At 35.0% G+C, this 24,690-nt stretch overlaps 1 protein-coding gene across 19 annotated transcripts in view; it reads right to left on the bottom strand.

Moving 5' to 3' along the window:
* The window catches only part of epb41a (erythrocyte membrane protein band 4.1a), a 60,377-nt gene that overhangs the window by 6,067 nt on the left and 29,620 nt on the right, over positions 1 to 24,690 (bottom strand). For 9 of the 19 annotated variants that reach the window (XM_089122590.1, XM_089122592.1, XM_039680455.2 and 6 more), the window contains exons 8-18: positions 23,341 to 23,428; positions 22,290 to 22,442; positions 21,687 to 21,784; positions 21,380 to 21,555; positions 17,972 to 18,195; positions 16,626 to 16,700; positions 15,479 to 15,517; positions 14,021 to 14,083; positions 9,969 to 10,139; positions 7,569 to 7,622; positions 564 to 692 (exon numbers count right to left, since the gene is read on the bottom strand). In XM_089122590.1, coding sequence (XP_088978716.1) covers positions 564 to 692; positions 7,569 to 7,622; positions 9,969 to 10,139; positions 14,021 to 14,083; positions 15,479 to 15,517; positions 16,626 to 16,700; positions 17,972 to 18,195; positions 21,380 to 21,555; positions 21,687 to 21,784; positions 22,290 to 22,442; positions 23,341 to 23,428 — 1,270 coding nt within the window. Of the gene's footprint in view, positions 1 to 563; positions 693 to 4,349; positions 5,027 to 6,832; positions 7,108 to 7,568; positions 7,623 to 9,968; positions 10,140 to 14,020; positions 14,084 to 15,478; positions 15,518 to 16,625; positions 16,701 to 17,971; positions 18,196 to 21,379; positions 21,556 to 21,686; positions 21,785 to 22,289; positions 22,443 to 23,340; positions 23,429 to 24,690 lie in introns of those variants that run through there. The other 10 variants (XM_089122596.1, XM_089122595.1, XM_039680462.2 and 7 more) reach the window with 8 other exon arrangements.

The raw sequence follows: 24,690 nt of genomic DNA, 5'->3' as shown, positions 1-24,690 counted from the left end.
AAGTTTTGGATTTCCTCGAGAAACTTTGGGTGTGCTACACTGCAAAAAAAATATTGTTGTTTAACTTAAAAAAGTAAGTAACCTGGGTTGCCTTAAAATTTTAAGTTGATTGAACTGGAAAAAGTGAGTTAATACAATGAAGGAGATTAATTTAACCATCAGAAACTCAAAATAATAAGTTATCTCAACTAAATAAATTATTATAAAGTTGATTTGAAAAAAGAAAATATGTTTTGCGCGAGAATGCAAAAGTGTTACGAGAGTAAACCCAAGTATTGCGAGCGAATGCAAAGTTTCAAAAGCATATAAGAAAACATCTTCTTTCTTCATATAAGACAAATGCTTCCAGCTAAAATAATCAGAAATGTATTGTTATATAGAAATGATGTGTAAAACAAAAAAAAGTAGTTTTTATTATAACAATATATATATATATATATATATATTTGCCTATAGCTATTATGACCATGACTATTATACATGAATTAATTTAATAATTTGGTTTTACAAACAAAAATGATGACAATAACACAGCAATCTGATTCAAAATGGCGTCCCCTCACCTGTGCAGACTCATAGGTGATGGTCTTGGTCTCGGTGTGGACTATCGGGATGTCCTTGGTGGTGATTTCACTGCGAAGGGAGTTGGTGACATCAGAAATGGTAATCGTTTTTGTCTTCACCACGGGAGACTGTGAAAGGGGTCAAGACACAGTAGAGAGTGAGTAGAGAATTGCTTTTCTCACTACATTAACTTCACCTCCATTACCGAACACCATCTGGAACCGTTCGTCAACTCGTCATACTGTAAGATCGATATTCTGTGCTGCTGACTTGACTATATAGAAAAAGCTAGTAGACGAGACAAAAATGCAACTTTGAATTGTTGAACACTAGAAAATTTAGTCATACATATTTCATAGTTACCTTATCAACCTTTCCAATCTTAAGTAGAGTGATAAACTTTCAATATGACACTGATTGTATTTCTTAAATGGAAGTAAAATTGCCACCAAACTGAGCTAATACTACAGAGTAGAGCCAGACCGATATATCGGCCGGCCGATATTAGGCATTTTCTATAATATCGGTATCGGCAGTTATAATGGCCGATAAATGAATATTTAAAAAATAAAATAAAAACGGACGAAACACGCTTTAATCATCTCTCCTAGGCCTGTTATATTGAAAATGTATGTTTTACAATTTGCAGTATATGATGTTATCTATTGCTAAATTATGGCTCATCATAGACTGGCTTATGGCTTATCACAGTGGAAGACCTCTAGCGTTAACATTAATGAGCTTGGAAACCACAATGAACTTTTTCTGCCTAAATAAAGTAATGATTACTGTATTTATAACTCGCATATCTCTAGCTACAGTCCCTGCATTGTAAAATGTAAGTTATACTTGCGAGGAGTGAACATTTAGACAGAGAGAAAAAGTATCAAACGTATCTTGTGCAGAAAAGTTAGCTTTTCTTTTACACGTGTGTGAAATCCAACAATATTTAATAAAAAAAAAAAATATCGGCCGATATATCGGAACATCGAAATTTTAAATTCAATTTGTAAAAAACAAAAATATTTGTATCGGCCTTCAAAATGCTTTATCGGTCGGGCTCTACTACAGAGAAATACGTTACGATTGGTGCTGCCCAAGTAATCCAATATATCGACTATAATTACAATATCCTTTCGAATTCTAATAAAATTAAAGTATCGAATATAAATACAATTTCAATATTCCATTTAAGTCTACTCCCGGGACGTTTTTTTTTTTTAAAGGTTGAGCAACGTAACCAATCATTGTAACAAGCCAGTAACCTAAATAATCAGAGAGCTTGTGTTGAACCGAATGAATCTGTTTCAAAATATGAACAGGTTTTTTCATGAATTTGACCGTTTAGGCACTTGATTTAGCAGTTAAGTACTTCAGGAACACAATTTGCAGCACCTTTTGGATGTTTAGCCACAAAAAGATGGTATAAAATAAGTATATTAACCTAATTTGACGATGGCAATTTTCTCAGTGGGAATGAAATTATGCTGCACAGAAAGGAAATCTATCAGATAGTTTCCCAAACACTCCTCTATTAAAGGGTAAGGAGTGCTTAATCCAGAACTATTGACTGAGAGAACCTGAATGAAGCCATCTAGCAGCCCACCACTCCCTATTACCCACAATTCTCAGCTCAGATATGCAGATTATGTATTTCTAAACCATCACAAATTATGGTTTAGAAAGTTTTGCTTATTAAATATTTTATCTATAGGCACTCTGCCAAAAAAGCTTTTGATTTAGAAACTTTTGGCACATTGTAAGTCAAATGCTGGTTTCATCCAATAACGGCAGATAAAGACGGGAAATGAACACTGTGAACAAATTTAGGGGCTCACAAGAGCCCCAAAGAATGTTCTCAATCTGAAATTAAATAAATAAATAAATAAATAAATAAAAAAATAGAAAAGTTATTTTTTTTATTTTAGCATGGATTATCTTTATCATGGAATGGACCTTAATCAAAGCAGACGTCATGTAATTTGAAGCAACTGAAAATGAGGATATGAAATATATAACTAAATAAAACAAGGCCTAAGAAAATCAAACTGAATGAAAATAATTTGTACCTATTGCCACTGCCATTTATTTACACCTGACACACAAAATAAATTATGCAAATCAGGTCAACACACCAAATATGTGCTGAATATAATTTTCAGGCTGTTATCACAGTGTTATGCTATCTAGACACGTTACTGGAACCAGTAATCTGAAATGTCAAATTAAATATACTTTACTCTGACTAAAGTCTATGGAAGTGCAAAGGTTTGTTTGTTTTTGGAAATAAATATTTAATATTTAAATGAAAAAAAAAAATCGGCAACTTAAATATTAAAGCTAGCATGACACTAGTTCTGATTTTTTTTTTTTAATGCATACATTATAATATTCAAGGTGTGTGTAATTAAAGCCCTGACACACTACTACTAAGGGCTGATGAAACATAAATTCACAAAGAAGTAGACTAGTTTTGAAATTGTCTCTTCATTATGCATTGGCTGGCAATGGAGAAGAGATTTATATCTGCAAAGAGAAGCAAAGCGTGTCACACGGTAAAGAAAACTACTTCAAAAAGAGCAACGACAACAATAAAACAATCTGCATTCACTGAAGAAATTAGCCGTGTTTGCGAGGCAGTAAAAGAAAATGCTGGAAAAGTTTAGCTTTTAGGATTCTGTTGTGCATAATTGTAAGACCAAACAAAATCATTGTGCAAATAAATGCATAAAAACGACCGTTCACAACGTAATATGCAAATACTATGATGACATCAACACTATCAGTTAAACTTTAACTGGAAAACAACATTTTCAAACGATAGTTTAGGAAGGTCAATGGGACATTTTAAAACACTGAGATTATCTTCAAAACAAAGTTTGGTAAATGTTTTAAGATGATTAATTGCAGAAATTAAGAAAAAAAATAAGAATAAGAACAGTCTCGTTTCAATTCTACGGAGGCGTATTGCATTCACTTGAAGAAAAAAATCTACTCTGTTTTTCTGAATTAACGAGTTAATTTTTCATGAGAAAAAAAAATTGCTCTGTTTTTCTGAATTAATGAGTTAATTTTTCATGAGAAAAAAAGTTTTTGCTCTATTTATCTGAATTAACGAGTTAATTTTTCATGGATTTTTTTTTGCTCTGTTTTTCTGAATTAACGAGTTAATTTTTCATGGATTTTTTTATTTTTTTTGCTCTGTTTTTCTGAATTAATTAGTTAATTTTTCATGAGAAAAAAAATATTTTGCTCTGTTTTTCTGAATTAACAAGTTAATTTTTTCATGGAATTTTTTTTTGCTCTCTTTTTCTGAATTAATGAGTTAATTTTTCATGAGAAAAAAATTGCTCTGTTTTTCTGAATTAATGAGTTAATTTTTCACGAGAAAAAAAGTTTTTGCTCTGTTTATCTGAATTAACGAGTTAATTTTTCATGGAATTTTTTTTTGCTCTGTTTTTCTGAATTAACGAGTTAATTTTTCATGGAATTTTTTTTTGCTCTGTTTTTCTGAATTAATGAGTTAATTTTTCATGGATTTTTTTGCTCTGTTTTTCGGAATTAACGAGTTAATTTTTTCATGGAATTTTTTTTTTTGCTCTGTGTTTCTGAAAACAGAGCAAAAACTTTTTTTCTCACGAAAAATTAACTCATTAATTCAGAAAAACAGAGCAAAAACTTTTTTCTCACGAAAAATTAACTCATTAATTCAGAAAAACAGAGCAAATTTTTGTTTTCATGAAAAATTAACTCGTTAATTTAGAAAAACAGAGTAGATTTTTTTTTACTTCAAGTGAATGCAATACGCCTCCGTACAATTCATACTCACCTTGCAAATTAACAAAAAAATAATTAAAAATAATTTGACTGAAATTGAATGGTTATTTTAAGCAGTGAGTTCAAAACTAACTTAAGCTAATCTGAAAAGCCAGAAAAATATTAAGTGAATATTTACACCATATTAAGAAAACATAGTGCTCTTGTGTCACAGTACATAAATAGTTTAAAATTATAAGCTGTCAATCAGCATCCATGATGAAGTGGAGAAATCATTAAGAATCCAAGAGGAAGGAGCTTGTCCTCTTGCCCTCCTTATCGTCTCATAATCCAGAAAAGCTCGGCTCTGCTGCCTCCCTGATATCTATTTCATTTCTTCTACTTTCTCTCAAATGAAGACAAGCCAGCACAGCATCAGTGTCAAGACCAGAAGGCTGCTCAACACGAAGGAGACTGGAGGGCGATGCAGTGCCTCTGGGTACAGGCCGGCACGGCTCTCTTCCACTGCTGACACGGCTATGGAGACGTGGACGGCATGTCCCCGAGCCTCAATGTCTTTTTCTTCATTATGGTCATCATCATCATCTTCATCATCCTCCTCCATATGCTGCAGTAGTGGCAGCCCTCCTGGCATGGCCCTTACCTGCTGTTGCTTCCACCTCGTGCCCGCTGCACACTTCCATCTCTGCGCAGGGCAACAGGACACCAAGAGAGACACACAACAATGAACAGAATGGGGAGAGACATGGGGAGAGACTGATGGAGGTAATACTGATTTTTGGGTAGGTTTGATGGGTCCAGGCTCGCCATCTGACCGGAGCGTTTTAAGCAGGCCAGATGGATTGAAGCAAAGGCCTTGAGGGTTTTTATGGTGTTTGTGGCATGGTGGGAATCTGATTGGAAGCAGACAATATTTTGGCAGTGCAAATATCCATCACTTACAGGAAAACACCATAAAAACATGCAGGGTTTGGGTGGGTTCGACCGCTAAAGTGAGATCCTCAGAGGATCAGATCAGTCACAGAACTACACTCTGTCATTGGCTAGATCAGAGTTTACTATTTCCGCAAAGATCCGCATTCATTACTAACTAAGGTTGGGAATCAAGAACTGGTTCTTATTCAGAACCGGTTCCATTTTTAATGAATGTTTATTTCTGTTGACAGTTAATTAACTAATACTTTTAAATACTAAACAGTGTTTTGTGTGCCACTGAATCTGCAGTACTACAGCCAAAGAAACAGTTTAGTTGAGAGTTTGTGATCTGAATCGAACAAGATAAAACACGTGATACTAGAGCACACTTGACAAACTAAATGAAATAGAATGAAATTTGGGTAACGCTTCGTTTTACAGTCCAGTTACCCATGTAAATACTTTGTACTTATTTTAGTAACTACAATTACTGGGTAATAACTAGTACTAACCCTAAACCTATCCCTGTTCCATGTACTTACCTTAAATTAGCCAGTACTTTCTAGGTAAGTACACTGTAAGTACTGTAGTGTAAAAGGAAGCGTTACCAAAATTTGTATATATTCATTGCACTGAATTAGCTCGCTTTTTTCACTCAAGAGCATGATCTATTGAAGCCTACATGTCATACTAACAAGAAACTATGCTTCTGACCACAGATTTGTAAATGTTTGTTGTAGAGCCCGACCGATAAATGATTTTGAAGGCCGATACCGATAAAAATATTTTTTGGTTTTAAAATCCGATATATCGGCCGATATATATATATTTTTTTCAGAAACGCGCAACAAAACATTAACAGATTTCCCTAACATTAGTTATTTGTAGTTATTTATGAGTTTTAACTAAAATAATATGATAATGCATTTTAAAAAGAAACTTGTTTCTTTTATTGTCACAACAGAACAGATGTATGTCTCGTGATCAACTCAACGAGTGTTGCCAACAGGGACGGTGTAGAGCGCCCTCTGGTGGACAAACTATACAGCTCCAACACTCATGACATGGTTCAAGCGTGTTTTCGTCCGTTTTTATTTTATTTTTGAAATATTCATTTATCGGCCATTATAACTGCCGATACCGATAGTTTGGAAAATGCCTAATATCGGCCGATAATATCGGCCTGGCTCTAGTTTGTTGAAACAACTTTTTTAGGAAATGCTAAATCATTGAACTATGTTCGTAACGACGGAAATGCGCGGCCATAGTTGGCTAACGATATTTTTGGGAAATGCATCGCAGAACAATTCAGTGACTTACTCAATGAAAGTACAAGTCAATTCTTCGGTCTAAATCTTGAAATTAACCGAGACGTGGCTGTGTTTTATTAGTAATAAACCCTAATAAAGCGTTTCATATTTTTGTTTAATATATATTGAAGGGGGAATGATTCCATACAATTTTTAAAGGAATCCTATATTGAATGATTAAGAAATCAGTTACATACAATACAATTCCCATCTCTAGTGCTAACACTTAAACACAGAGATGATCAATATTAGACAAGTGCTTTAGAAAAAGTTTAGAATAGTTTTATTAAAATGAATTTAATAACAACTTAAGTAGAAGAGAATTTGAGAGAAATTGTGGAGGATTGTGTCACGTGGCAGTGTATTGTGTTCAGGTCTGAGACTGGTACATGATGTAATACGCCTCAGCAGACGAGGGGCGCAGAGGTGCCCCCTTCTGGTCGCTTCTAAACACTCCTGATTTTGGAGAGGAGGAGGATCGAGGTGGAGATGGAGCTATGGATGAAAGTGGAGGCGGACAGGATTGTGATCCAGGACAAGACTTTGCGAGGAGAGATGGAGGAAAGTTTACAATGGGAAGGACAACAAGAGGAAAAAAGGGGGGAAAGACAATGGAAATGAAGAGGATGAGGCATCAGTTTCTTATTTTTTGCTCTTCCTATTTCCTTTTATACCTACTTTGGTTGCCAGTGAACTAACAGACTCATGCAGCTTATTTATGCAGTGTAATCCAGCCATGCGATTGGCAGATCAAAGCAGAGGAAAGCCATCAGTAGCCATTCAGATAGCAGCAGCATGGTATAAGGGGCGTGGCTTCGGCAGAGGGCGTGGTCAGGGGGGTCTATAAAAGCTGCGGGCAGTCAGCAGATTCAGAGAGACAGAGAGGAGTTCTCCAACTCTGACTGGGTCATGACCATAGATAGCATCCAGCGGCCATTTATGCGTCTGCTTGTGTTGTTCTTTATCTACATAAAGAAACATCGGTCATGAGAGTACGTTTACCTCTGATATACCTCCCGCTACACAGTCAATGGGTAGGAGAGGAGGCATCTTCACCTGTGCACACATGCCCACACACACACACACACACACTGAGAGTTTATAAATAAAATGCTTATTCAGGTGTCACTGACCAACATATGTGGCCTTATGTAGCATTGAAAGCCTCAGTTTGCACAGGTCTAACTGCAACCACCATAATTAACCTTACAACGGCGATTACTTAACCACAGTCACCGGGTACTCTATCCGTCACACAAATCGGCTCACTCACTGATGTACCTGATGACTTTGGGATAAATTCCTTCAAATGCAACATCATGCGAGAAAACAGAAAGCACAAGCTTTTGCGTCAGGTTGTTGAAACACTAAATATAACAGTCGAAGTTGAGAAAATAGTGAAACTACAAGAAGAAATCGGTAACGCTTCCTTTTACAGTACAGTACTTACTGTGTACTTACTAGAGCCCGACCGATAAAGGATTTTGAAGGCCGATATTTAAAATACGATATATCGGCCGATATTTTTTATTTTTATTTCAGAAAAGTGCAACAAAACATTAACATATTTCCCTAACATTAGTTATTTGAAGTTATTTATGAGTTTTAACTAAAATAATACGAAAATGCATTTTAAAAAGAAAATTGTCACAACAGAACAGACTGATGATAGTGGCATTAGCTAGCTTTGTGGTTAGCTTGTCTAGGATGAGCCATAATTTAGTAATGGTTTAGCAATTTAGCTATATTTTCAATATAAACAGGCCATGGAGAGATGATTGCTCATTGCTGTAACTGTCACGCGCTATTAAAGAAATACTTCAGTCACATTGTCAAAAGTTAAAAGGACAGTCCGTCAACTACACTGTAACAACGTAACGTAATTATTACTAGCTAATTCCGCTTCACTCTCGGCTTATTTAACAGCAGCAAAACTGGACATGATAGTCACAAATTTTGTCCTGCTTATTTGAGTTTAGAGAACTGAAGGGGATGATCTTTTAATTGTTATTCAAGTGATGTATGTCTCGTGCCCAACTCAACGAGTGTTGCCAACAGGAACGGTGTAGAGCGCCCTCTGGTGGACAAATTATACAACTCCAACACTCGTGACATGGTTCAAGCGTGTTTTGTCCGTTTTTTATTTTATTTTTGAAATATTCATTTATCGGCCATTATAACTGCCGATACCGATAGTTTGGAAAATGCCTAATATCGGTCTGCCGATATATCGGTCTGGCTCTAGTACTTACCTAGAAAGTACTGGCTAGGATAAGGTAAGTACATGGAACAGGGGTAGGTTCAGGGTTAGTACTAGTTATTACCCAGTAATTGTAGTTACTAAAATAAGTACATAGTATTTACATGCTGGACTGTAAAAGGAAGCGTTACCAAGAATTCTACCCCAAATGCATTATAAACACGGACATTAACACAGGAAAAATGTGGGCTTGTACTGTGCTTCTTTGTGCTTATACTGTATGCAGTCTTTGTATTTAATGGCGAAAACAAATCACTCAAGTTAATAAACAAAGATAAATGCCATAAAGCACGACACACGCTGTTTAAAATCAATTATTCATCCATGATACTGTATCCTTCTATACTTTTCTGCAAACATAGAGATGTTTAATGTTTGCTTTTGGACTATTTCCCGTTTGGACATCAGTGCAAAAGAGACTCAAATTACTCTATTGATTTTGATCTTACATATATATGTGTTGTGCATCATTAGATCCTGTTAAGTGTTTTTTATTTTTTGTGGATACTCACAATAAAAACAAAGTGTTCTGCTTTATGTAGCACATTATTCAGTGCATCATTTTGACTAGTGGCATAAAGTCTGGTTTACTTTGCACAGGAAGAGGACAGTCTGACTGAAATATAAAGGTGACCAACTGCAGTTTGCCATTAAGTGGGAATATAAAAAATAAGTAGATAAGATAGAATAGATGAAGAATATTGAGAGAATGCAAACAATGGTAATGTAGTCCACAAAAATAGGCAACACCGAAGAACAGAAAGCTGAATATACAATTCTGCTCATCATGGATGGCTAGTTTACTCACCAGTGCCCACTAAGTAAATCGCTAAGATCTGATGTCACTAAACTGGCAAAGTTTGGAAAAACATTTTCTTCCTCAAAAGTGCTCATTGCATTAACTCAACACAATTGTTTGGCTCGCTGGTAACCTGACTCCCAAAAATGTCATAGCAGACAATGCATGTGAAGGTGGAAAAAGCATTTTGGACATTAATTTCCCAACCAAGTCTGAAAATGCAATAAAACTACCACGGATGCCAATCAAATCTATCTTCAAGCACAGGCTTTTTCAATCTTATCTTCAAGCAAAGACTCTAAAACCAACAATGAAGTGTATAACCTTTAACCCCAGTACTCACGTCGGGCTGCAGCTGGCCGTTGAAGCTGGCCGTGCGGAAGGGCGAGTGTGTGGACAGACGCTTATCCCACTCGCTGGGCCGCGGCTCGGGCACCGACTCCATGAAGCTTCGCTTGAGCTCGCTGATACTCGTGTGATGGCGCATGATTTCTGTCTGTGTCTTTTCCACATCCTGAGAGAGAAATAGAGGTCCAGGCGGAAAGAAAGGATACCAAAAAGGTCAAAAGAAAAAGCGCAAGAGGATAGAAGAAGAGAAATTTAGAAACCGATAGAGAGAACAAAAGAAAATGAAGGACAGATTAAGAGATTAAGAGAGAGAAACACCCCAATTAAGATATCTCATCTTGCATAAATCACTATTTTACTCTAAACTCAAGGATGCACATCTACGGTTGGGAATCAAGTATTTGCATCAATGCACTGGATCATTTTAAGATGATTTAATGATTTGATAATGGGAAAGTCTGTGCATCGCTCTTAAAAATAAAGGTCCCAAAAGGTTGTTTGCAGCGATTTTGGGTTCCTCAATCAATCTTTCAGTAAACAGTTCTTAACCCTAAAACTGTATTCTGGACAAATGTGGGCAAAATAGTTTTGATTTATTTTTAAAAAATACTTCCCTTGATCTGAGCGCTACAAGACTTGGCTACTTTTCCTAAGTTTGCCTCCTAAACATGCACAATTTTTTTTTTAAACTCAATTTTACAATGTTAAGTGGGTGAAAAAAACCTCCTTAATCTTGTATTTGGGTCAAAAATGGGCACCCATAGAAACGAATGGGAAAAACTGTAATTTAGAGCATACTAAAATAAGCCAAAATAAGACACCAGGTGACGGCAAAGTCACTTCATCTTTAGGTTTTAGCTCTAAGAACTTATTGGAATTATATTTTAATGCAGTTAATAAAATAAAACAGAAAAATAAGCATAATTTACATAGAAAATATGGTACTTTTTGAAGTAAATAAATTCAAAAATACCCCCAAAATAAAAGAAAACACCATAAATGGATAGACAAAACTTTATCGAAGACACTGTCAGTGATATAATATTTATAATAAATAAAAAGTCCTCTGTGCCCACATTTGTCCACAATTACAGGATTAAGGGCTATAAAGTGAAGACGCTTTGACATGTACAGTGTGTAGAAGCAGTTATTTTTAATTAGTCTTGAACTCATGAGTCTTGAATTCATCAACCAATTCACACACTGAATAGTTAGTAGCTAATAATCACTAAGGAACCAAAATCATGAAATTTCTTGTATGATCCCCATCCCTAGTTACATCAGTTTTCAGTCACACACAAAGCCATTGTACAGATCGCCCATGGGTCACCAAGACACAGCTCTCTTCTCTTCCACCTTCACTGTCTTATAATTGCATTTTCCCCTTTTCCTCAGCACCCGCAGCTTGATTTGTCTCTCAGCGGCATCGTGTAATCAGCTATGAATATTCATTTCATAGAGGAGTCTTTGTGATCCATGTGTGTGCAGACAAACTGTGATTAATGAGATCAAGAGAGAGACCGTTGGTATACAATCTCAGCTGATCTTTATCCCTTTAACTATGGTAGACAGAGACTTCGGAAATAAAATGGAGAGAAGTGATCTGTGTATCAGCGCCCAACAGAACATCTGCAAGAGTGAAACACTCTCATGAGAAACCAGACCTCATCATCCACATTCACTGACTTCAGACAGTTGAAATAATAAATACAAATAATTTTGTGTAGCACTATTATGTATAGCTTTCCTGGATTGCTTATGATGCCTTAAAAGCTAGTCTGGCAGGCAGCTCACTTTAGTTTAAAAAATATCTCATTTCTGATGTTATTTCATTAATTAAACTCTTCTATAAAAGGTAGATGAGGTGGTAATCATGTAAGCACTTCGTCGGTTTTAACATGTGAACTAAGCTTAAGTTCAGACATGGGTCAAATCTCTAACCGTGCTGTATAAGAGCATGTTATACAGTTTGTAACTATATTCCATTGTAAAGCTATAGCATACTGAATGCAGCATATGATTGATTTGACACATGTCTGTTAATCGGTTGATTTCTGAAACAAAGCAAAGTGCAAAACAGTGCTTGTCTCAAACACCAACAGCAATCTTAGCAGTTAATATAAAAAAAGTATATATGTGATGGAGGCACAGTGTTATACAAGATGTTTGGTTAGAGAAGAGGTCATGGTGTGGCTGAAGGGGTTAATGTCACAGAATCCATCTGGTTGTCAGACTCATTATCAGACTCATCAAGGACAACAGAAACAAACAGCTTTTGTAGCTTATTGTAGAATGTAAATATATGACTGGGACAGGCTGTATAATCTGTATCAAACAACACTGCAAATCAGTAATATAATCATGTATTCAGATAACAAATAGATACATAAAAACATGAATTAGTAGTTAAATGGACAGACAATTATTATACTTTATATGGTTAAACAGTACACGTTTTCAGCATATTTATGGGCGTGTCACACTATGTTTAACTCTTTAAGTTAACATTTAAGTCATGAAATCCTGACTTGGATTAAATATCCATATCCATCTCAGTCGCTTTGTTTAGTCTCAGTGTAAAAATACTGGGTAAACTATTAAAAATATCCGTGACAGAAAACATTAAAGGACAACTCCGCCGCAAAATGAACACATCGGTACCTAGTCAACCGTTCTCTGAGATTTGTTTTCATGGTAAGCGAATGTAAAGAGTTTTATCTCTAAAAACTGTTTAGCGTATAATGCTAGTACTGAGAGCATTAACTAAGTAAAAAGAAATCGCTAGTTTATACCACTAACAAGACTCAAAATAGCCCCACACTAACACAGAAACGTAATGAGGCTCCGTACATGCAAAACGAAGCATTGAGAACTTTGTAAGTGTACAGACCGTTTAATAAGAAGATACTTTATGAAGACAGTTCACTTCGTGTATAGAGACAGGAGCCATCTTTGAAAATAGTCTCGACAAGTCAAACCACGAACGTCATGCTGAGTGAGCTGAACTGTATGAAGTTCAGCGATCTTCTGAACTGTGTGAACGGCGTTCGGGGATCGACTTATCGAGACTATTTTCAAAGATGGCTCCTGTCTTCATAAAGTAGCTTCTTATTAAACGGTCTGTACACTTACAAAGTTCTTAATGCTTCGTTTATGCTTGCATGTATGGACCCTCATTAGTGTGGGGCTATTTTGAGCCTTGTTAGTGGTATAAACTAGCGATTTCTTTTTACTTAGTAAATTACTAGCATTATACGCTAAACAGTTTTTAGAGATAAAACTCTTTACATTCGATTATCATGAAAACAAATCTCAGGGAACGGTTGACTAGGTACCAATGTTTTATTAGACCAAAGGTTCATCTCCTTTAATTAGTGATGAATAGACTGTATTGTCATTTATGAACATTTAGCATATTTATGTGATGATAATTCGACAGTTGGATAGTTCTGTACACATGCTGTTCTTTTTCAATCATTGGTATTGAACTGTTTAGCCATGACGTCAATTTGTAGGCCAGCCTGCAGGCTAAATCTAGTGTGAAATCTCAAAATATGACCATGCAGGATTCATTTAATAATCCAGAGTAAAGTAAACAGGAAACAAGATATACAGGGATATACATTTTTAATCATTTAAAGTGTGAAAAGCCCATTAGAAATATTTAGAAAAGCTGGAACAGAATAAGCATAGAGTCAACAGCTAATTGAAATAAAGTCAGTCACTACTTGCTAAATCTTTGTATCAGATCAATTTTGCATTAAATAATGAACTGAAGAAAAAAGAAAGTAAATACAGTTCATATAAAAGAAATTGTAAAAATTAAATTCCCAATCATATATTTAATGAAATAGTGCAGAAGAAAAAATAAAAGTGAGTACTTGCATTACAGTTAGTGAGGTAAATAGTGCATGCCAAGCCTTTAGGGTTAAGCTACAAAACAAAACAAAACACAAAAGAGAGTGTGCGGTGAGAAGAATGAAGAAAGATGAAAAAGAATATCATGCAGCGGCAAAAACAAGACATTTCCAGAGTTTCAATACAAACCTCCAACATTAAATTGCTATGTTTGATATAAATAGTTTCACCCTCAATTTTCTTAGCTCTTTTCTGTGAAGAACAGGGGGGAAAAAGTTGGCAGTGTTTGAACGTAGAGAAAATCATGAAATGATTCTTGGGTATTTTTTTTTTTTTAAAGAACTTTGAACTGCAGTTGCATTCAGTGTGTGAGGATATGCAGGGATGGAGACAAATCAAATATGCATGATGAACCACAGCAGCTAGACAGAGGCGAGAGGTCATAGGTCAGGGGTGACTGCAAGATCAGGAATAATTGTGCAATGAGTAAATTTATGAAAGTGTATTTGCAATCATATGTGAAACACGATTCCCTGGTGTTATTAAATCAATGCTGCATTTGATTGAGCATCCTGATCCAGCAACATCAATTCATTTTTTTTTCTTGAAAATGTTTATTATAAGATAAATATTACTGAGCATTGTCTAAAGAGTCTATAACCACATGATTAGCTAGAGTATATAAAAGCACATTACCAGTCAACAGTTTGGACATACTTGACCACACTTGTATTTCTCATATGAAAAGAAGTGTACTTAATTGTATTGAATGTGCACTTGTAGTGTTACTTTAAAATCTTAAAACTATATTTAAAAGAAGAACTACTTGCATGATATAATATTAATTAAATCACATTTAAGTGTACTTAGAGCATATACTTTCATGGTTATGTTAATGTTTATTAACAACACACTAAACTCTCTCCCAGCAAAGGCTGCCATTGACAGAATTATCTGCATTTTATGCATTTTTACTCATCTTTTTTGCTGAAAATTGAGCTTTTTTAATGAATGGGGGGGGGGGGGATCCATGAAGCTAAAATAAAATGTTTTGTTGTTGTTTTTGTTGTTTAAAAGCAGAGGGTCTGTCCTTTCTTTTGATATATTGCAAGTTCAGATATTCATACAACAAAATGATTAAAAAAAAACATTAAAAAAATGCTGTTAAAAAAGAGTTAAGCACAATTTTTTAAAATGTGCTTTAAAATGTTTTAAAATGCACTTTAAATTAAAACTTATTTTTGACTGTGCTTTAAAGAAGTATACTTATCTGAAAGTATTTACAAACACATTAAAGCACATATAAAGTATTTACTATAATTTTAACTGTAGTATGTTATTTAATATAACATTTAAAAGGCACTAAATTCTAAATTGCTTCATCATTATGAATGTGTATTTACAAATATATTTTAATACATGTTATTTTAATAATACATGATATGCACTGATTCACTGTTGCAGCCTGAACAGGTGTGTATCTGACAGCGAGAGTGCCGTCTCATACAAGTGCAAGCAAGATACAGCCAAAGCAGATGAGAAAAAATAATAAATTCGATTTTTGTTGTAAAACATGGGCAGTGAGGAAATGATGAGTACAATGGCATCGTCCTCATGCGGTGATGACTGTATAGAGCGAGCTCTGACCTTCCTCATGCGCACCATCTCAATGTCCGCCCGTGGCGACTGTTTAGACCCCAGAGGGGAAGGAAGAGAGTATGTAAGTGTCTACAAAACAAGCTACCTCTTTGCAACTGACTTAAGGCCAATTTATACTTATGCGTCGTCATATTATCCTTCTGCGTTCAGGTCTTGGTTGCTCTGCAGTACTGCTCCGAAACACTAGTTGGCGGCGAAGGGTTTTAATGTTCCGCTGTGTTTAGGCTACTACAATCAATGGCGACTGAAAGAGAGCGGATCATGTTGGAATTGGAGCTTATTAGGGTGGAAAAACAGTTAATTTTAGTGAAATTACTAAAACTAAAAGGCGGAAACGAGAGAAGACGTCGTGCGGAAATGCGTAGGAGGAAATGCGACGCTACCAAACCGAACAATCACAGATCTTGCGGTCCGCGTCGTCGCGACGTGTAGTTACTAGAGCCAGACTGATATATCGGCAGGCCGATATTATCGGCCGATATTAGGCATTTTCTAACATATCGGTATCGGCAGTTATAACGGCCGATAAATGAATATTTCAAAATTAAAAATGGACAAATCACGCTTCAACCATGTTATGAGTGTTGGCGTTGTATAGTTTGTCCACCAGAGGGCACTCTACACCATGTATAACGCGATCCTGCAACCTGCTGATCCAGCCAGAGTCGGGCAGAGAAAACCAGTTATGCTTTATCATATTATTTTTGTTAAAACTCATAATTAACTACAAATAACTATGTTAAGGAATTTTTTTTATATTTTGTTGCACATTTCTGAAATAAAAAATAATAATAATAATATCGGCCGATATATCGGATTTTAAAACCAACAAATATTTGTATCGGTATCGGCCTTCAAAATCCTTTATCGGTCGGGCTCTAGTAGTTACATTTTTGAGGAGGTGCGAGTCAGGCTACGTCGAAGGGTACGCGGTATGGTACGCATCTGTACGTATGCTACGCCGCACCTAACGCAGAAGTATAAATTGGCCTTTACTGCAGCAAAAAACAAGATTCACAGTGGTTATGATTCTCTTACGTCTTAATAGTATGATACTATAATATTATCAGCATTGACTAATATTTTATGCATATTATAACAGCCTTAGTGATTGGCTGAAATCATGAGCACAAACCTGGCTCTTTCTTTCCCCATTTGTGGCCGTCAGCACCGGGGCATCACGGTGCCGCCGTTCTCGCCGGGCTACTGTCTGTAGCAGCACAGAGAGCGTATTCATACTCTTGCGGTCTCAAATAGACTTAAACATCACGTCTTACATGTGTGGTCTCAAGCAAAGGTGCTTTTTATAATTGCTTTATAATTGGAACTGTAATTATTCTAGTTATGAAAAGGCCTTGCGGCTTCTTACGGTACTTTTAGACTTGCTTTCTGATCACTTACTCCAACAATTCAAAGGGCAGTTAGGAGTCTGTACTGCAGGCTTATAAAAAGTATTTCTACTAGGGCTGGGTATTGACACAAATTTCACAATTCGATTCTGATTCGATTCAATATTGATTATTTTGGATATCAGTTACAATAAATGGCAAATTTTCTTAAGGGAATCAAATCTCTTAACTAATGCTGTAAACTATGGGAGTCTAGTTGTAGACTATAGGCTTCATTAGCCTAATATGAAGGTAATAATGAACTGTTTTGTAGCTATACAAACACTTAAATTACACTTTTATTTATTTTTATGATAAGAAGATTATATGAAATATAAACATTTAAATGGTGGCTGTCATAAAAACTTGCCAGATTTATTCAAATATGCATTAAATATTGAAGAACATTAAGATTATAATGCATATGTAATATGGTGTATATATTTAGCAAAATGCTCCTCTCTAGAGTTATTTTTTCTAGCTGACTAACGAGTTTATGTGGGTTTTCTGAGGTAAATATGACGATACATTGATTACAAGCTGTTTAACTGACGTCTTTCCACGGTTGAAACGCTGATTGAGCGAATCAATGTGTCATGATCCGGATTTGGATAAGTTGTACTCTATCTTTAACACACTTTCAGATGCTCATTCATGTTTAACTGGTATTATTAAGCCGGAAGAGAGATCAGCGCTGCTGCTTCTCCAGAGCGATCTCACGCCACAGCGACAAAACGCTATTTATGTTTTTGACTTTCTAAAGAAAATGGACGTAATTTGAAAATTGAGACTTTGTTTCATATCAATAGTAACAAAGGACAAAGATTATTGTGACACAATGATCCATTCATTCAAATGAAACAGGATGACTAATCGATTCTTGAGATTTAAGAATCGATATCGGTTCGTAAAAATGAGAATCGATTAATATTGAGAAATCGGTATTTATTACCCAGCCCTAATTTCTACATTTCCTTGAAGGGTGTTTTCACTCTTGGCTCATGTTTAGGAACCTGGTGCACGATTAAATCATTAACTATGATTTAAAATAAATTTCCAAACTATAGTATATATATTTGTGTATGTGGCATACCTTGATTTCAGGTGTGCCCTCTGCTTTGGTGCCATCTGTCACATGGGCCTTCACCTCACTCTTCCTCTCAGAGGAGCGTAGACGGCCCGTGGGCGTGGACGTCTCTTTACGGTCAGTGCGGGCGGCAGATGCCACTGGGGAAGGAGCCACATCAGCGGGGGAGATGGGGGACATAATGGGAGCGCTGACGGGACGCGCATTCTTATCTGGGGTCGAAACCATGGCTGTCGGAGAGAAATGTATGGGAGTTACACTAAAGTCAGAGAGTAAAAATGAATAAGGTCACTTTAACATACTGTAGGGTTTAGGTGTTTGCTGTGCACCTCTGATGAGAAACACAGACTCACAAGCAGTAACACACATTCTTGTTGTGATAAACGATTCAAACACTTTGAAAAAGGAGTACACTTTAGCATACTTTTAAAAAGAGTACTTATTTTAGAAATTAATATACTATAAGTGAAAACTGAATGTGTTGTTAAAAAAAATCATAATATGTTATAGTTTATATTAATAATAAATACCACCAGATGAACTTTAAAGTGTTTTTATGCTTTAAATGTAACGTCATTATTCTGTTGTCTGAAATGGTTCAAATGTACTGCTGAATTTACTAATAAAGACTAAACATACTTTAATGCCATTTCATTTGTAATACCATTTATTATCATGAACTTTAAATGTAATATTGAATAACACGCTACAGTTAGTGAAGTACTTTACATGAGATGTACTATGGGTAAATAAGGGTACAGCAAAATATAATTTTAAAATAATTTAAAAAGTGCTTTTTAGTAGGGGTGTCAAACGATTAATCGCGATTATTCGCATCCAAAATAAAAGTTTGTGTTTACATAATATATGTGCACTGTGTATAATTATTATATATATATAAATACACACACATGCTTGTATATATTTAAGAAATATTTTCATGAAAATACTGTTTAGATTTATATATAATTTATATTATATAAAAATATAAATATTTTATATATAAATAATATTTGTTTCTTAAATATACATGCATGTGTGTGTATTTATATATATAAAATAATTATACACAATGCACCCACATATATTATGTAAACACAAACTTTTATTTTGGATGCGATTAATCGTGATTAATCGTTTGACACCCCTACTTTTAAGTCATTTTTAAAAAATGTGTTAAGAAATTACATATATATATTATATATATGTCGTGTGAGAGTATATATCAGATATCAGCATGCTGTTTTTGGGCAAGTTAAAATAGTTTTTTGAGTCATCTCAAATATGAAACAATCTTCAAACAAAGTAAACACAGTGGCAGATCCTGTTGTTTTCCATAAGAGTAGAAACTTTAGGAGGAAGAATAAAGAATAAAGCTCCACCTCAGGAAAAAGAGGTTTCTGAAAGAGTGCAGCCAAAAAACACAAACCAATCATGATTCTGCAGTGTTTCTTTCCAAAAAAAAAAACCCATAAACAACTGCTTCAGGTACTCAAAATCTCACTCTTCATGAACTTTATTGCCTTTACAGGTGCATGCTTAGAGTTGTTATCCACAAGAATAAACAATACCAAACTTATAGGAATAGAAATTTTCAGGAACCAACGTTTTAATCAAACAAAAAGCAATCATTCTGTCTATTCCTTTTATAAGCATTTCAGGGAGGGAGGGAACTGAAACCTTTAAAAGACTAGGCTATGTAAGGAATTTTTATGAAATAAATAACCAACGGTGCATCTCTGATGAATACAGAAAGTAATTAAGTCTGTGTCCATATTCTACCTGAGGATGAATAATTAAATTTTCAGTGGGTTAACGAGGGTTGCTTTTCTGGATCACACCCCTGCTGTGATGCGTCTCCCATCGTAAGTTCACCTGCACTGCCTAAAAGCAACCAGTTTATTTATACCACAAGAAAACACCTTCACTTTACCTCAGAGACAAGTGGCTCTGTTCCAATCTCTAGTGAGCTGTCCCCATCTACACATCCAGCTGCTTTAATCAATACACAACCTCCATACAGCAACTCTGATCAGACTTGTGATGTCACACTCCCTGAGGTAACTAGAGCCCGACCGATAAAGGATTTTGAAGGCCGATACCGATACAAATATTTTTGGGTTTTAAAATCCGATATATCGGCCGATATTTTTTTTTTTTATTAAATATTGTTGGATTTCACACACGTGTAAAAAAAAACCTAACTTTTCTGCACAAGATGCGTTTGATACTTTTTCTCTCTGTCTAAATGTTCACTCCTCGCAAGTATAACTTACATTTTGCAATGCAGGGACTGTAACTAGAGATATGCGAGTTATAAATACAGTAATCATTAGTTTATTTAGGCAGAAAAAGTTCATTGTGGTTTCCAAGCTCATTAATGTTAACGCTAGAGGTCTTCCACTGTGATAAGCCATAAGCCAGTCTATGATGAGCCATAATTTAGCAATAGATATCATACTGCAAATTATAAAACATACATTTTCAATATAACACGCCAAGGAGAGATGATTAAAGCGTGTTTCGTTCGTTTTTATTTTATTTTTTAAATATTCATTTATCGGCCATTATAACTGCCGTTACCGATATTTTGATATTACAGTTTACCTTTAACCATCAGGATCTCTCCATCCTTGGCTGCTTTTAAATCCAGTTTAAAAACCTATTTTTACTCTCTTGCGTTCGAATAAGGTCATGTATTTATTTTTAAATTAGTCGTGTTCTACAGGTTGTATATGTTGATACACCAAAGGTTTTGCTACTTGCTTTTATCTCTTTTTACTTTATTTATTTTATTTTATTTGAACTATTTTATTGTACTGGAAAGCACTTTGGATCAACTACGGTTGTGTTAAACTTGTGCTCTATAAATAAAGTTCGACTTGACTTTGGAAAATGCCTAATATCGGCCGGCCGATATATCGGTCTGGCTCTAGAGGTAACTAACTTAACTAGCAGTGATTGACCAGAATCCAACAAAGTTTGCCAATCATCTGTCTCCATTTTCAATATAACTTGCTGTACCCATAGGCACACGCCTTATTCACGGCAGCGCCATCTTTGATTTTTACTGAGAATGAAAGCGAGGCTGTGAGGGATAAACTTGCATCTCTTCAATGGGCTGTATTGTTATTTAATGTGTTTTCGTTTTGTTTTGCTCATGAAACACTGGAAAAATATCTTTCAAAGAAATTTTAGTTGACAAAAAACTCCCGACAATGTAAGCTGTGGAAAATTGTAAGTAATATAGCCACTTTATTCAGCTTTTTACAGTGGATGCCATTGAAAACACGGTAAGTCTATCCCTCACAGCCTCACTTTCATACCTGTCATGGTGCTGCTCTGAATAAGGTCCATTCAGAGCTGAATACAGTAAATCAAAATGATTTCATACAGTAGATCATGGTTACACACCTCCATCTAAGCTGCGAGATGCCCTCTTGCTGGCAGAGCGCTGGAAATGAGGGGCAGGTCTGTCGATCATGGAGCTGGCCTGACGTGTCTGAGCCTGAGTACGCCCGCTGTAGCGAAACTTTGACCCCAGAGCCAGGAACTTCCTGGGAGTAGTGGCCGCCTCTGTGGAAGTCAACCTGGGACAGAAGAGTTTACATCTCTTCATGATCATGAAGTATGTGGACTCAAACGAATTTATAAAAACAAACAGTCACTAAAAGATGTGACCGCTGTCCATATGTTGTGACGCATTGCTTGATATTTATACCTGAAGAATGTGTGATGCTCCACACATACTTTCCACAGTTTTTTGGCAGCCTTGTAGTTGGGCAGTTTAAAGCCAATGGCGCTTTCGTAATGTTCCAGCTAAGAAAAATGTTTTAAAAAGTGTTAAAAAGAAAATGGATTGCAACAAATGACAACTGCGCAGTGCACATACAGTACAGGGGGAAACAGAACAATCACCAATAGTTATTATAATAAAAATTAACTAAATAGATGTAACGTTTAAATTTTAGAATTTCCCAGTTAATTAAGCTTGTTTTAATGTATGTTGTATTAAACAGACTGTGAATATAGCTAATTACATTCTAAACATCAGTATATGGATGATATTATAAAAGAAAGGTTAATATTTAAAAAAAAAAAATGTATACCATTTTTTTTATTGCACTCTAAAAAATGCTGGGTTGTTTTAACCCAATTTGGGGTCAAATTGGGACAAACATTGGGTTAAAAATGTTTTAAAAAGTGTTAAAAAGAAAATGGATTGCAACAAATGATAACTGCGCAGTGTACATACAGTACAGGTGGGAACAGAACAATCACCAATAGTTATTATAATGAAATTAACAAAATAGATATGCAATACATCAGATGGCCGTATCTTGATGAAGAAACTGCTGCGTTTGTAGGAGACTTTGAGAACTTTTGGCCAGGGGAATCGATTAATCCTCAACTTGTCCTTATACACCATCAGGCCACTGGAGCAAACCCCCAACATTATATCCACCCCATCCAGATCCTGACAGAAAGAGAAAACAATACATATCATATTTTGACTCCACAGTGTAAACAACATTTTGCACTTTACAAAGCTCCACCATTAGGGGGCGCCCCTGGTTCACTTTTAAAAAAGTCAATTCTATCATTTATTTAAATCCAAGGCTTGCTGCAAACAGATTGACCTGGATTCAGCTTCCAAATCTGAGCAGTGGAAGGACATGCAATGCTTTTATCACAAGCACTCCTGTGATATGAAGGTTTAATCAATTCTGGGAAAAATCACATTGTCTAACTGAGACATTTAAATATATGTATTATTATTACTATTATTTTTATAACCCAGTCAACAACCAAAGCTATTGCAAAAAAAAAAATATATATATATATATATATATATATATCAAAACATTTATAAGTGTATCAATAACTATAAAACCAATATAATATAATATTTTTGCATTTAATTTATTTTAAAATGTTAAACATTTAATTTATAGAGTTACTGTTTTGTTAATCTGCAATAAAAAAATAAAAAAACATAAAAAAGTTTCAGGTCGGTAAGATGTTTGAACGTTTTTGAAAGAAATGTGTTTTGCTCAACAAGGCTGCACTTATTTGATATAAAAATACTGTAATATTATGAAATATTATTGCAATTAAAAAGAACAGTTTTCTCTTTTAAAAAAAACATTTAATTTATTTGATATTGATGTTTAATTCAATTTTAAAAAAAAAGTTAAAAGAAATCCTGGATTTTAAACTGTGATGCAAACATATTCATGTTGGAAAGACAATAAAACAACTCATTAAATATTTACTTTGACAAACAGTTTATTTTACTTTTATTTCTCACTATTTTAAACCCTAATTTTTCATATCGCATTCGTGGAAAGTGTCTTTCGTCAAATCTACTGTACCTTTGCCTGGTGGAGATCAAGCCCATACATGGCCAGTTTTTTGGCATTCTCCAGGAACATCATATCAGCCTGAGCCGGACTCATAGATCTGCAGGGGGGGAAAAGCAAGCTACATTTATCCTGCAAACTAGACAGTTTATTTGAAAGCGCAACACACCTAAATTCGCATCTAATTTTAACCCTCAGGTGCTCTTCGTTTCGGAGTCACACTTGTTATCCTCCCGGTCAAAAGTGACCGGACACCTAAAAATGAAATTTCCTCCATCCCAGTAAAACCAATACAATTTATTTTTGTTCTATAATATTTATTCTTTGTAATTTAGTATGTTGACACAATTTGATTGAATTTATTAATATTTATGCAATATTTATGGTCTATTTTTGCCATGGAAATATATATATATATTTCTATAAATATATAATTTTTTTCAAAAAATTATTAATGCAGTATTTTAGTTTAATATAGAGTCAAGGCCTTCAGAAAAAAATTTTTTTTTGAAGAAAATTAGTACCATCTGGTTACAGTATAGAGAAAAAGCGTAGAATCATGGTGTAACCACTAGATGGCATGTACAGCTCTCTATGGCGAGGCATGTGAATTCCCCAGCTGTTTATGAACACATTTTTTTTTGGTGGATTTGAATATATAGTTGAAACAATCTCAAAAACGATTTTTTATTAAAAAAAAAATAAAATAAAAAATTGTGAATTTTTGTGTTTTTGTCAATTTCCCATTCATTTCCTATGGGGGTCATTTTTGACCAAAGACCACAAGTGTCACTATTTTTTTAAGACCACTTAGAATGCTCAGATCATGACCTCAGTTTTTGTGTGTGTTCACATACATAATACCATAAAAGTCACCAAGTTTCGTAACATTAAGATGAAGCTGTGATTTTTAAAAATTGAAAACATACTTTTTGTAATTAAAATTTATTGGTGTGTATGTGTATAAAAGAGTGTTTGTATGTGTGTGTTTGTCTGTTTTGCACTCTAGATGTTGTAGAGTGTCACCCCTTTCCTGCGGTGTACTTTTTTATAGAATTGTGGCCGATTTGTAGATTGCAACCACGAGTGTGACTATTTTTTTACGACCACTTTGCATGCTCAGATCATGACCTCAATTTTTTTTTGTATTCACATACATAATGCCATAAAAGTCACCAAGTTTTGCAACATTACGATGAAGCTGTGATTTTTAATAATTCAAAAAAAAAATTTCTGAAGAGCACATGAGGGTTAATCAGGATCATAACATTAACTTAATAACGAAACGTGCAAAAAGCGCAAAAAAATATATATTTTGATCTTATCCCTATCCTGCCCTAACAGAAGCTTACCAAACATCCA

This window comes from Pimephales promelas, chromosome 18 (genome assembly GCF_988280905.1).
Source record: "Pimephales promelas chromosome 18, fPimPro1.hap1.1, whole genome shotgun sequence".
Lineage (NCBI taxonomy): Eukaryota > Metazoa > Chordata > Actinopteri > Cypriniformes > Leuciscidae > Pimephales > Pimephales promelas.
The sequence above is the reverse complement of the archived record's forward strand: the minus strand, read 5'-3'. Positions and strand labels throughout refer to the sequence as shown.